Source organism: Dreissena polymorpha, chromosome 1 (assembly GCF_020536995.1).
Source record: "Dreissena polymorpha isolate Duluth1 chromosome 1, UMN_Dpol_1.0, whole genome shotgun sequence".
Classification (NCBI taxonomy): Eukaryota; Metazoa; Mollusca; class Bivalvia; order Myida; family Dreissenidae; genus Dreissena; species Dreissena polymorpha.
Genome location: NC_068355.1, coordinates 12,170,324 through 12,185,355, shown reverse-complemented (window position 1 = coordinate 12,185,355; position 15,032 = coordinate 12,170,324). Strand labels below are relative to the sequence as shown.

The following is a 15,032-nucleotide window of genomic DNA, read 5'->3' as shown; positions in this document are numbered from 1 at the left end:
TAACTCTGCTAAGGGATGATCATCAGTTAGTTTCTATTCTGGTATGATGTGATTTGCTTGGTATCGGTTCCAGTGGATGTAAATCAGCAGGTTACAATTCTGATGAGATGTAATCAAACAACTGAATGTTGTCAATTTGTGCAAATCACGATATTTTGTAAATTTGCTAATTATTGCCTTATAACAGTTCAGTTACCTATCTAAGTAATGCAATGCCCCTTCTAAAAATACTAGGTGTGTTATGTATTATACAACGTACAACACCATGCTAATACTTATTATTGTAAATCTTTAAAAATATAAAGTTGTAAATAACTTTCCCATAACGTTCGTTGTTTAATGGACATGACTGCCTACAAAATAAGTCCAAGATCTGCCAAAGTATTAATAATATAACAAATATGATAAATATAGCATAATGATGGATAAATCAACATTGAATTCCAATATGTGTTTCAAGAAGGAATGAAAAAATTAAGGTTCAATCAAATTTGTTGATACAATTCACTTTTTCTAACATGTTACTGATTGTTGGAAACGCACACAACATCTACTATACTTTCGTCAAAGTGTATCTCGTTATTGTTTTTGTAAAACAGTACAATATAAAAAAAATCCATTCAGTGTTTTGGGACATTTGATTACAAACAATTGCAAAAAAAAAATGTATTTAGAATAAAATAAGATAAATTGTCAATTTGACCTTTTCAACACTATTAAATGATATAAGATGTGACAGTATTTTTATGCTATCTGTTTAAAGCAAAATGTTTCTAAGTAACAATATTTCTAAATACATTTCAAAATACTCATATTAAGAATGATAGGAGTATTTAATTAAAAAAATATGCAATAAAGAGAGAATTTCCAATACTTTTCAATTCACTTTATGTCACTTAGAACTTTTCACTCTGAAAAATAAGTTGAAAAAAAATATTTTTTCAGTGCGAAAAGGTTCTAAGTGCCATTTTTTGCATTTTATGTATAATATTCTAAGTTTCAAAATGTAGAAAGTATTGCATATGAAATAAATACTGTAAATTGATCATTAAACGTTGTTTTAAAATCACTTAGAACTTTTTCGCTCTTAACTTTAAGTAAAAAAAATGTGAAATTTTAGTGCGAAAAAGGTCTAAGTGACATTTTTTCAAATAGCTTCTTTATTTGTGAAAATACAACCATGTTTAAAAAATTGTGATTATAGCAGACTATTCTCAATATAACTTTAAATTTTAAAGGCTTCATTGTTTGAATTGTTCTTCTGATACAGTTTAAACCTTCTCCTGAACATTTTTGAAAAATGCACTTAGAGCTGTTTCGCTTTCACCCCTCGATATGCTCCCCCAAAAAATTAAGCATAATAAAATCAAAACTGCTCTTTTAACTCTTTCCCACTCAGAAACAAAGTGAAAATGGATTTGTGCAAATAGCATAAAACCAGAACAGCCTGCGAGTAACTCGCAATCTGTTGAGATTTTATGCTGTTTGCTGCTCATAAGTATCTAAGGGTTGGAAATACAACCTTTAAAACTTGAATCTAGTATGAAAGGTCTTGAATTAAATGTAACGTTTTAAGTGACTACAAATGCATGAAAATGCGTATCTAAGTTGTACAGGGTTAAGCCTAGTGAAGATATAAAATAAGTTTAAGGAATACCACCATAATTATCTATCCAGGATTTTTTTTATTGGATAACTTTTAAATATTGTATTATGCAGGTATTGTGACGCAAAACAATATTTTTAAAGATACATCCCAGAACTTTATTGTCTATACAGATTGATTTCCAAAGCTTTATATCAAATGATGTCAACTGAGAATTATTATCACTGGATTTGCTCAAAGTATGCTTATAAAATACAAACCACCATAGAAAACAATTGGATATCAAACTAAAACATTATACATTATTTACGATACACTATTTTGGATTAATAAGAAATAGAGATTGTAGATCTAGTTGGTTTTTAAGAGTTTTTAAAAAGTATTTCTCTTTTTTTTTGGAGTGGTCTTTATTTTCTCCGCTTTTTAAAGTTGTTATTATATCATTAAATAGTGTAACATGTATTCAAACTGAGTTCATTTATTCCCAAATTGCTGCAAAATAGTCATCTGAATAGTTTTATTTAGCAATTACTATGCAATTTGTACTCCCAAAATGCTACAGTTGCATATATTTGCTCATGTTGTTTTATGATCAGGGGTCGTATTCCAGAAACATCTTAAGTCATTTCTTAAATAATTTCACTTAAGTTCAAAATTACAATGTTTTGTATTTCTTTACTAAATAAGGAAATACATGATTGTTTGGTATTCTTAAAATAACATTAGCATAATGATGTTATTTAAATGTATATCTTAATGTCAATCTATCGCAATATGAAATGAAACACTTAAGAAAATTTCCCAATTTAAGCATAAGAATCAAATTTAACTTAAGATGCTTCTGGAATACGACCCCAGAACATTATAGTGGAATACTCTTATCAGGTAAGGCAAATTTCTATTGTCAAGGGTATTATTAAATCTCAACCAGGTGGCTGGAACCGAATTTTGAAGGCCTTTGCAAACAGTATGGATCCAGATGAGATGCCACAGAATGTGGCGTCTCATCAGGATCCAAACTGTTTGCTATTTTGATAGTATTCTTTGAAAAAATCGAAGAAAATGCTAATTTTTGAAATTCAGCAGACAACATTTTAGTAGACGACAAATTTCCCAGCCTGCACAGGGTTAAATCTCAAACAGGTGGCTGAACATATAAGACTTTACGAGTTACATTAGTTACATGCCATTAATAACAAGACTATTGTCAAGCAATATGGTCCCCTACCGGCTCCACCATTGTCATTTTTGTGTTGTTGCCATAGCAACCAGAATTTTTGACGTAGGAACGAAATGAAATGACGTGCATAATCTCCATATTGCCATCTATCCATGTTTCAAGTTTCATGAAAAAATATGAAGAACTTTTAAAGTGATCGCAGGATCCAGAAAACCACCATTTTCAGCAGTATTTCTAGTCTATTTGTTACCATAGCAACCAGAATTTTTGACATAGGAACAAAATGAAATGACGTGCATAATTTCCATATTGCCATCTATCCATGTTTTAAGTTTCATGAACAAATATTAAGAACTTTTAAAGTTATCGCAGGATCCAGAAAAGTGTGACAGACTCACAGACTGACTGACGGACACACATAGCGCAAACCATAAGTCCCCTCCGGTGAAACCGGTAGGGGACAAAAACTTGAAAAGTTAACAATTATGACATGTGATGCATGTTATTTGGGAAGTTGGTCTTGATGAACTAATTTTTACAAACTACCTTTTTTGTCATTGCAGCTTTTATCAGTGATCAAGTTAATTTTAACACACTTATAAATTAATTAGTTTAGTTGGAAAAAAACATGCTGCATAACTGCAAACGTTTTTGAAAGGCTGGCGACCAAATGTTATCATTTTATTTTACCATGTTATTTGTATGTATTATCTGTATAAAAATTATCAAAATAATCTATTTTTCGGAAATTAAAATGAAATGAGAACCACACCCCTTAAAGTAAATATATTTTATCATGAAATAATGTATACCTCTTTCATATATCTATACAATATCATACATGTGTTCACTTTTTCAGATAGGAAGACCCTTTATTTTGGCACACCTTTGATTTTTTCCTCCTTTCACTGTGCAGATCATCCAACATCTTCCGATTACGCTCCTGAACATCCACCAGTGCCAGCATCTCCATTCTACGATTCTCTTTTTCCTTGAAGAGCAATAAAAAAACTTAAAAATAATCTCAACATCACATGTTTCTGTTATTGTCTTCCTTTTTATCAAGTTAATTATGTATCAGGTATTTCAAGTTTTACTTCTTTAAATTGTATTATCTCATGATAATTAATTTGGGTCGCACTCTGAAGAAAAGGTGTTTAATGCATGTGCGTAAAGTGTCATACCAGATAAGCCTCCGCAGTCTGCACAGGCTAATCAAGGACGACACTTTCTGGATTTTTGCTAATTAGAGACTATCTTTAAAAGAAAAATATCATTAAAGCCAAAGTGTCGTCCCTGATTAGCCTGGGCAGACTGAACAGGCCAATCTGGGACAACACTGTTTGCACATGCATTAAACCCCCTTTTCTCAGAGAGCAGCTCATTTATAAAATAGTTGATGTTCAACTGGCTGAAAAGTGCTTTACTCTTTTAAATCATAGTATAAAAAATAATAATACAGGGTGGTTGGGACCATTGAACAATAACTGGTCTCTCAAAAACTGGCCACAATTTGATGGGTGATTGTTAAATGGAGGTGATCAATAACCTAGCATTTGGTGCACACAATATTTAATAATGAATCACACTTTAATGCTAAGTTATGACTCAAACAAAGTACCTACAGCATTTTCAAGTTTACGCCTCTCTGCCTCCTCAAGCTTCTCTCTTTCTTTTTGCTTTTTTGCTTCTTCTTCTGCCTTCTGTCTTGCTTCCTCTAAAAATAAATTACACATTACCGGTAGGACATCCTTTAGCTGTTTTGTATAATGATACTGATATATAAGTTCATGACAATTAAAACTTGCAGTTATCTTTCTTTGTTAAAAACAACACACTCCCAAGATTTTTAAGAGATAATGAAAGTTAATTCATTTTAAAATGAATTGTTATTTTTATAGTACTTTATTGCTCGCAAACATGTGCGGAGTTTCAATTGAATATAAGTAGTAATAACAGAGATATGTACTTGTGGCATGCAAAGCATGATCTACATTTCATCAGGCACACATACCTTGACCAGACTTCTTAAGTTCAAATAGAGCTAAAAAGCTGGTCACAGCTCTCTATTGGTTGGTCCATGAATGTTTATTAAAGACCCTGAACACACTTGTTTAGTGTGACTGCACTACTCATAGTAGATATATAACCATGGAGTAGTTAAATAAAATATTACAAAATTATAAAAGTACAAAAAGGTCTCGATTCGGCTCAATCGCAAGTCAGAGTTATGGAACTTGGTAAGTGACCTCACACAATAACCCATAACACATCTGTGAGGTTTCAATTGAATACCTTAGAAACAGCAATATGGCAACTATAATTATGACTACTTCTGTAAATAGTCAAGCTAAAACTGCACAAACCTTCTTCTAATGCCTTCCTCTCTTCTTCTTCAGCTTTCAACTTCTCCTTGTCTGCCTTTGCAAGCTTCTTTTTGCCTGCTGATCCCTGCTTTGGAGGCTGTTAATATGAAAATATACTTCAGAAGCATGAAGAAAAGCGAGATTGCATCTCTTAAAATGATTGATACACATAGACTTGTATAATTTGCCTTGTAACATATCATATTACCTAGTCAGTTTGCAGATTTTTCAGCACAGTCCAACAGCCTGCATACATGTCATTATTATGTCCTACAATGTTTTGACAATACTTTCCAACTTTTGCAAGGTTTGTCCCTACATCCTGCTAAGATGCTTTGGTGAAATTTTATAAACATAATACCCTTCATATTCTTTTGGTTTTTATTACCGTAATTTCGGACACTAAGTTTTCGGACACTCTTTTTTAGTAAAAATAATTATATTACATGACTCTTAATTTGCGGACATACGAGTTTTCGTCAATAATTAATGTCTCTTAATTTTCAGACAGTATATTTTGCAGCACTAGATAAGCGAAAACAGGGCCAAAGTTTGTAGAAACAAACTTTGGCCCTGTTTTCGCTTATCTTGTGACACTTCGATCATGGATTTTACAACTGGATTAAGGTCATAATACCTTGCGGATGCATGCCAGAGGGCAATAGACCATTATATTTGCGTAATTGGGTAATTAACTATGTATACTTGTTAAAAATAATGTATTCATACAACAGCATTTGAAACAGCGTCTTCCTATAAAGGAAGCAGAGTGTTTTCTGTTTTTTATTAATTTGTGTTCTATATCATTTCAGGCAAAAGTGAGCAAAGCTGTGAAGTTGTATTTTCTTTTTAAGCAGAAAAAAAAGAGTTAAGCACGAGAAAATTATTGTACATAAATTTATTGCATTTATTTCAATATACATGTAATAATAATTTTCGGACACCTCAATTTTTGTCTCTAAATTTTCGGACACCTGTAATTTTTTAGTATTATTTGTATATACATTTTCGGACATGATTTTTTTTATAGTATATGTAAGTGTCCAAAAACTTAGACGAACTACTGTATTTATTTTTATTATATTGGATGAAAACGTTTGTTGATCATATGATTTCAAATCCAGGCAAAATCAGTTTCAAACAAATAACATACAAGTTCCAGAATCAGTTGCATCAGCTGCAAATACAACATTATTTGGCAATTTATATGCCAACACTTTAGATGAGAATGCCATGACACTGTACGTGTCAGTATATTTTTTGTAAGTTTTCCTCAATTAATATTGAAGGACTTTTGTCATAAAAAGGCAGTAATCCAATAAAGTTAAGTTAAATATGTCTATCTTTTAAATCATTTATATGACGTAAGTGAATATTCCTTAAGAACCGCAAGACTACCGTGTTTCAGGCTTTAATGAAACATTTAGTCCAACTTGTTGACGCTCAAATATTAAGCTACTTTTTATATTGGTAATATTTGGAGCGTCCGACTGGGCAGGCATTCAAAATATGGTGGAATGTTTTCCTTCTTTGTCTATATTGTTGCGCAAGGATTTTGTGCGCAACATTCAAGCCCCGATATCAGACACTTATTATCAACGGATTGCAATAATATTTACATACCTGTGTAGATAATTCATTTCTCGATAATGTTCCGTAAAAATTATGAAATGACACTTTGAATTTTACACGCCTGAGCAATTTAAATCCAACCACTATTCAAATTTTCAATATCTCTCGATTCGCTCGCTGTGTAGATATAAATCGATAACACAACCTCGATGTAAAGTATTTGGTTTAAATGTGGAAGAATAAATGGCGTAAAATTCAGTTTGTGTTCGTCTGTTGTGGTGCAGAGCGTTACATAGTAAACCGATGTTATTATACTTTTCTGGATTAATTAAACATTGTTTTTTTTCTAAAGTGACAGGATACCGTCCTATGTAACGTAGAATGTAAGAACATAAAACAACACAGACAGAGGTGCCAAAAAGACATGCATAAAAAGTTGCTGAAACTTAGAAGAGTGAATAGAAACTGTACCATATCTGTTTTGAACATATGCTTATCAAATCGACAAAGATGAGCATACTAGATCTAGTTAGGTAAAAGTCGGTGTTAAAAGCTCATGTTAAATAAAATTACGCGTACACATTACACCGTAATGCCTTCTTCTGATTGGTTGATATTTAAATCTGTTTCATAATATGGCAAGAGGTCAGTGATTGTAAGAACATAAAACAACACAGACAGAGGTGCCAAAAAGACATGCATAAAAAGTTGCTGAAACTTAGAAGAGTGAATAGAAACTGCACCATATCTGTTTTGAACATATGCTTATTAAATCGACAAAGATGAGCATACTAGATCTAGTTAGGTAAAAGTCGGTGTTAAAAGCTCATGTTAAATAAAATTATGCGTACACATTACACCGTAATGCCTTCTTCTGATTGGTTGATATTTAAATCTGTTTCATAATATGGCAAGAGGTCAGTGATTGTTGCGATTTAAGCAGAAGTTTAACTGAAGAATTTATGCCTTTATAACTTCAATTCGACGATATTTGAGGTAAAAATGGACTTCTGAACTAAAACTGAATGAGTTGGTAATGTTATTTTGCAATTTTACGCAAATTGATGAAAATTTAAACTTTCTAGTTTTCAACACATTTTTGACTTTTCCCCGATGAGACGTTCCAAAGAATTTAGCCCATACAAAAAGTATCTCTAAATTCTTTGCGCGTCTTATAAATGAGACTATGGAAACATGCAACAAGTGCTTCAGGTCAAGTTCATATAAAATTGAAAATCAAAAGTAAAAAAAAAAAATTGTACCAAGAGAACCTAGCTGAAATAATTCGCGTTCAGAATAAATCTGAACGCTGAAACTCCGGTCTGTAAAAACCATAACGAAAAATAAATACAATACGCCAGTAAGGAATAACTGCCAGATAGTCAATGATGAACTGGTTTATTTAACTCTCAAGTGGATACAACAATTTGGTGAAAAACGCAGTTTCAACGGCAAACTTCCAACAAAGGGGAGTAACTCATGGGAATATACCATGATAACATAACAGTGGTGTAAGGGAGAGAACTCGTACTAATTATGTACTGGCGGAACCTCTTTTCCTTCAAATGAACACAACTCATACTTCATATAATAACACATACAAAATCAGTACAGGATTAGAAAATTAAACCCAATAGATTAAAAATGTCTAATGATAGAAACACAATATTTAACTTCTACAACTATTAAGTACATAACATGTATCTTGCATATTTAGAATTTGCACCATAAAACCAAGGATAAGAAATCATTGAACAAGTCAGTCATATATACTAAGAGAACCAAACACTATTGAACATGACAAACAAACTTGCACCACTCTAATCATTCTAATACATAATCATCAAGATATTTTGGAGGCTGTCGTGAGCGTTGAGGTCTTTGCGCTGGCTCAGTGTAACCGGGCGAGGTCATACTCATAGAACTTGTTTCTGGAGACACGTGTACTTGGGGGGGGTTCACAAAATGATGACGTCATATCCGGCTCATACACAATAATTGGAACTGGTTCTACACTTTCTGGCGTAGTCAATGTTGCAGGAATGCTTGAAGGTGCTGGGGGACCACTATCAGTTGGTGAATGAACACATTCGTCATCAGACTCATGGTCTGGGTCGGAGTACACTAAAGGCCTTTCGCAACACATTTTATCATACGGAACACGGTAACACTCGCTTCGTTTAACTTTATAGGATGAAGCCCGTAACTGATTTCCCGAGAACTTTTTAACAAAGCACCACTCTTCATCGCATGACACAACTAGATACCTATTGCGAGCTTTCAATTTGCTTTTATCTGAGATAAGATACACTAAATCACCGACACTTACATCACCAACACGTACCGGAACACTAGCCTTGGACTTAGATTTTTCACTGTGGGGGTGATTTTTCATACGTGAATCATGCCGCTGGAGGATCACATCACGGTCAGACACAGGGAGTTGAACATGAGTGAACTGAGAGCGTTGGGTCCACAATTCACGGGAAGACAGGCCCGTATGGCGTAGACGTGAATTCAACCTTGCGACTACAATAGCAAGGCCCATGCAAGTAACGGGGCCTCCACCTGGTTCATACCGCAACAACTCATTTTCTAGCTCTTGTATAGCCTTTTCAGCCACAGGATTCTTGTTTATGTTCTTAACACGGCCGATCTCCAACACGATGTTGAGACGTTTCAAGGCTTCGTCGCTTTGCAAAGATGCAAAACCCGGGGCGGGATCTACACGAATAACTGCAGGGGGACCGTCTAATGGATGGAGCTCAGTACACAAACACACTAAAGCATCTCTTAAAGTGTCCCTTTTTTCGTCAGGAATAAGACAGGCTTTAGTATAAGAGGTAACACTCTCACGCACGACTAGAATAGTTTGTTGATTACGTTTCAGTACATCTGCGGCGAACGACATGCCAACAACTTCTGGAGGGTCTTCGCTTGTATGCTTTATAGCGGATTCTGGTAATGACTGTAATGAAGCACACAAGTGGCACTGCCGAGTTACAGTTTCAATAGAGCTACTCAAGTCCAACGCGTAAAAGTGACGCTTCATCACAAGTTCAAGCTGGTGCTTAGATGGATGGTCTAACTTAATGTGTAGAGCGCTGACCAATCCGTCTAAAACGGCACGAGGAACAACTATCAACTCAGATGGTGGCAATAAAGGGTCACTGCGTTTTACCACCAGTAAATTATCTCTGGCGATTGATGCGACTTGAAGGTAACGTTTAACATCTTTGATCTTTGTTAGTTTTTTAGAGGGACGAGTACCTTGTTTGAGATGCGCGTGTGTACGTCGCAGATCTGGACACTCGGATTGAATTTGAAGCCACGAGGATCTGGTAGCAATAGGCAAACGCGATGTTCCATTCACAATACTGTCAATGCAGACGTTACGAACCACAGAGTCTTCAGTATTACAGATAAATGTACAGATTTGACAGGTTGGCACAGAACACTCGGGGGCATTCCTACTTGCAAAGTCTGACGGCACATTGGCAGAGCCAGCAAGATGTCTGACGCTTATCTGGAAACGACTCACAGTTGACAAAAATGACGTCACTCTCGGACTAGCGGAAAACTCACCGCGACATAGCTTCTCTACAGCCTGTACGCAAGGCTGACTGTCAGTAAGTACACAAGCCGACACAGTAGACTGTATTATGTAAGGGCCAAAGTGTTTAACAGCGGACGCGATGCTCAGAGCTTCGATTTCACACGGAAGCCAAGTGACTTGATGTTTCCGCAGCTTGGCACTGAAAAAGCCTGCCAAGTGCAACTTGTCATTTCTCATCACATACAGAGTTGCTCCTATACCACGCTGAGACACGGAACCATCGGTAACTATCCACAAATGATCTGTGGGTCTCGGTATGACAATCGACTTATGATTATGCAGTGCTGCCTGTGCATCTTTGAATGATTTTAAAAAGGAGTCCGTCCAACCCACCTTGTCATGCGACTGTTTACCAGCGGCTAGGTCGTCTAGTGGGCTAACATATCGTGAACAGTTTGGCAACACACGCCCGAGAACCTTGTACGCACCGATGAACGAACGCAACCCTTTCACAGTATCTGGAGGTGTACACAAAGACAACGGGGCAATACGGTGAGGACTTGCAGATAACTGGCCAGCAGACCAAATCCATCCAAGAATTGTAGTGGACTTCGGACAGATTACAGTCTTGGATGGTGCTAGACGCAACCCACATCGAGACAGGGCGTCTAAAACACGCTCCCACTTGATCAATAGATCATCGACAGAGTTAGCGCCACAATAAAGGTCATCGGCAAGTTTTGCGACAAACCCTTCTTGAACGAAATCTCCGAGTACACGGCACATCAGTTCTTCAAGAGCTGTTTCTGATCCGGGCATTCCCATAGCACAACGAGTGTATACTCTAACACCGCGAAATGGAGTTGCTACACCACAATATTTCATTGACTGCTTTGACAGTGGTATCTGATAAAACGCATTTGTTAAGTCCGACTGTATTATATACCTCCATTGTCCTATTGTGCGTAGAGTGGAATCAACATCGGGCATCAGACTAGGTTGAGGCTTGCTGTATCGTCCAACATCGGAAAACGCAGTGACTAGTCTGTATCCGCCCTGTGGTTTTTTCACTAAGAAGGACGGGTTTAGGTATTCAGCCGTCACACCTACATCTTCTGGGCGACTGAAAACTCCTTGACTCTCTAACTCATCAAATTTCTGTTGGAGTTCGACAAGCTTGTCCTTCGCGTATTGTGGCACCCGTCCTTTACGCTGGGGAGGTTGTACAGGGCCCATGTTGATAACGGCTTTAAAGTCACCAACGGCACCGTTGTACCCGGATATATCCGACGCAAACACATCGTCATACTTATCACCCAATGTCAAAAACTTCATGCGTTGTTCATCTGTCAACACTTTATCAGGGTCAGTTGAGATGCATGTTGTATTAGACATGTGTAATTTGGGAACTGATTGATGGCTAAGCTGTGTTCCTGTAATGGGTGTAAGAACCCCAACTTTCATTGTCTCTGTATTCCTTATGAAACCAACATGTTCATGCCTTAACACTCGCTGTGGTTCCTGTGTCTCGTTGGCGATTCTGATGCAACCGCCAACTGATTCGATAACCTGCGGTTTTATCCAGGAAATACCAGAGTCATGTTTGGGCTCAATCGCCACAGTGTCCTCAGGTCCAATATCAGACGGCACATTCAACTCAATGAAGGAACCTGGCCATACGACAGATGACGTAGACTGAGCTCGTAAGACAAAGGCTTGGGTGCGTCGTACGCGGTTACTTGGCGAGTCAGATTTGGAGGAGCCATAATTAACATGTTCAATGCCGCCGATCAGTATTTCATGTTTAGCAGGTCGAATTGAAATGTCATTGGTACACATAAATGGTATCCCCGCTAGAACATCGACATCTAAGTCATTCACTACTAGAGCCTCTAATTTCAGATCAGTGTCACCTCTCGAGACATAGAAATGTGTCTCCCCAATGATTTGTAATGGAGTGACACCATCAGCCTGGAGTGCGCTCTGGTTTGTTTTCATCACCGGAGCTCCAATGTACTGCACGACTGAGCTTTTTATCATGCTAACCTCAGCCCCACTGTCCAATGTCAACAATATGGGAAACTGTCTATAGAACGTTTTCAAGACTGGTGACTGTATGGTGCTGACGCGTCGCGAACAGTGAGTTACAACTGGTTGCAAACTATGGGTTTCAGAGTCCAATGTATCATCATGACCAATATCCTCGTTTTCGTCAGAGTATGTAGTGAAGCGGATTTTTTCAGATGATTTCATGTACTTTCTATCTTCCTCTGGTAAGTATGTACACTTACTCAAAAAATGCTGGAAATTCGGTCTTTTTGCTTGCTTGCATATTGGGCAAGTTGGTCGCTTAGGTGGTAATTTCCGTTGGAAAGATGACCTGAGTACCTTCGCATCAGCAAGAGAATGAACTTCATCGAGTAGGCTAGAGATCGCCAACGATATTTCGGGTTTAAGGGATGCAAGCGTTCTAGATCTAAGATCTGTTGCGTACTTTTGTTTCACTAATGCCGGTAGATTTGGATGAATCAATCGTAACCATGTCAAGACTATCATATTCTTGACAGTAGGGGTCAGTTCCTCATCTTGATCTGGGACTTCGCCGTGGTGAGTTATCAATCCACCCCCTTTCATAAGGTTGTCGTCCACAAAGCTAGACAACCTCTGGTATAGATCCTCAGGACGTTCGTTGGGCTCTAAATGGATCTGATCTAGGTCTAAAAAATGTCCGCCTGTAGATTGGAAACCAAAATGTAATCGAACTGACTGCCATATGTTGTTAATGCTGACTGAATTTCGCACTATAGTGTTTCTTGCAATAATAGGGCAGTAATTGGCTATTTGACCCAACATAAGCTCAAGTTGCGCCACTTTTTGAGCAGCAGTACGACCTCCCTCTCCGCCATCATCTGTGAAACCGCGTAGGGGATTAGCTGCTGTTTTACGACCCCAAGTAGTTCCATCTACCAAGAATGTTGCAAAATTAGGATCTAGAGACAATGTGTATTGTAGATTTTGGCGCCATGCCTCAAAGGTAGTAATACTTTCAGTTCTTGTTAACTGCCACTGTTTAGGGGCACGGTTAGTATGGGCCATGGTGAAATGCGAAAACACAAACTGTCAGAGTTCACAATAGAGGGTGTTAAACTGCTCCAAGTTCACATTTGATGTACAGTGACTTTTACTGCTCTATCTGTTTATGATTTGCAATGTTCCTTTCCGATTAGATGTTTTGTAGATGACCGTAGGTTCGTATACAGTGCTGCCACTACGCCAGTAAGGAATAACTGCCAGATAGTCAATGATGAACTGGTTTATTTAACTCTCAAGTGGATACAACAATTTGGTGAAAAACGCAGTTTCAACGGCAAACTTCCAACAAAGGGGAGTAACTCATGGGAATATACCATGATAACATAACAGTGGTGTAAGGGAGAGAACTCGTACTAATTATGTACTGGCGATACTATTATATCAATATGCTTAAAATTGCAAACTAACATTACCAACTCATAAAGTTTTAGTTAAGAAGTCCATTTTTACCTCAAATAGCGTTGAATTTAAGTTAAAAGGCATAATTTGTTTCAGTTAAACTTCTGCTTAAATCGCAATACAATCACTGACCTCTCGCCATGTTATGAAATATTTAAATATCAACCAATCAAAAGAAGGCATTACGGTGTGAACGGCTGCATTATCGATTAAAATCTACCTGCGGTATACAGCGGGCACAGCGATTGGAATGGAAAACATGAGTAGTGTGTTGATTTAAATTGGTCAGGCGTGCAAAATTGAAAGAGTCATTACATAATTCTTACGGAACATTATTGAGAAATGAATTATCTACACAGGTATGTAAATATTATTGCAATCCGTTGATATTAACTGTCTGATATCGGGGCTTGAATGTTGCGCACCAAATTCCTTGCGCATCAATATAGACAAAGAAGGAAAACTCTCGCTATTAAAAAGATAGAGTGGACTATTGACGCCAACAGTCTGCCAAAGCAAAAATCATCAAAAGACTCTAAGGCGGCAATTAATATTGACTACAAGAGAACCTATACTGGCTCATAATAAAATTAACGCCGTCAATAAAATTACCATTGTTAACTGCTGGGCGTTGAAATCTGTAAAATAACACTAACACTAAATTCTACTCTGTGTACATTGGCAACCAATTCGGTATACCGTAAAATATCTACAATTTTACGACATTATATTTCATCGATTATTTAGTTGGACAATATTTGTGTGATTTTTCAAAAGGATTTAAAAAAATAAAATTAGATCTGATTGAGTATTGACTACTTGGTAAAAACACCATAAATGTTTTTAGTAAAAAGTCGGTGTGTATAAATACTGAATTCCCCGTAATTACCGAAATCTCCCGAAATCCCCCGAAATCCCCAGAAATCCCCAATAATATTCATTATTTTTCAAAATACTGCGGATATTAAGATAGAATATTACAAAATTTGGTAGTGAAAAAACTTACAATATAAATATTCGTATTGGGACTCCGAGTATGAATTCATAGTGCATATTTGCATAAGCACGATCAGGTGCAGAAATCCCCGCTGTAAAGACCTTCAAGTGTCAAAAATCATCTGGGTGGCTTTTTGATATTAGAAAGAAAAGGTACAGAAAAAAACTTAACAACAATATCCCACTTCTTTTGAAAAATATTGACTTGTAGCGGGGATTTCGGTAATTTTACATTCGCCCACAGAGTACCGAAATCCCCCATAT

The 15,032-nt window shown here is 36.6% G+C and overlaps 1 protein-coding gene across 4 annotated transcripts in view; it reads right to left on the bottom strand.

The window, feature by feature from the left end:
- LOC127871172 (dynein axonemal intermediate chain 7-like) overlaps positions 1 to 14,551 on the bottom strand; it is a 52,197-nt gene extending 37,646 nt beyond the window's left edge. For all 4 annotated transcript variants that reach the window (XM_052413911.1, XM_052413919.1, XM_052413927.1 and 1 more), the window contains exons 1-4: positions 14,385 to 14,551; positions 5,153 to 5,249; positions 4,412 to 4,503; positions 3,673 to 3,777 (exon numbers count right to left, since the gene is read on the bottom strand). In XM_052413911.1, the coding sequence (XP_052269871.1) occupies positions 3,673 to 3,777; positions 4,412 to 4,503; positions 5,153 to 5,249; positions 14,385 to 14,387 (297 nt within the window). In that variant the 5' untranslated portion in view covers positions 14,388 to 14,551. The remainder of the gene's footprint in view (positions 1 to 3,672; positions 3,778 to 4,411; positions 4,504 to 5,152; positions 5,250 to 14,384) is intronic.
- Between the last annotated feature and the right edge of the window lie 481 nt (positions 14,552 to 15,032).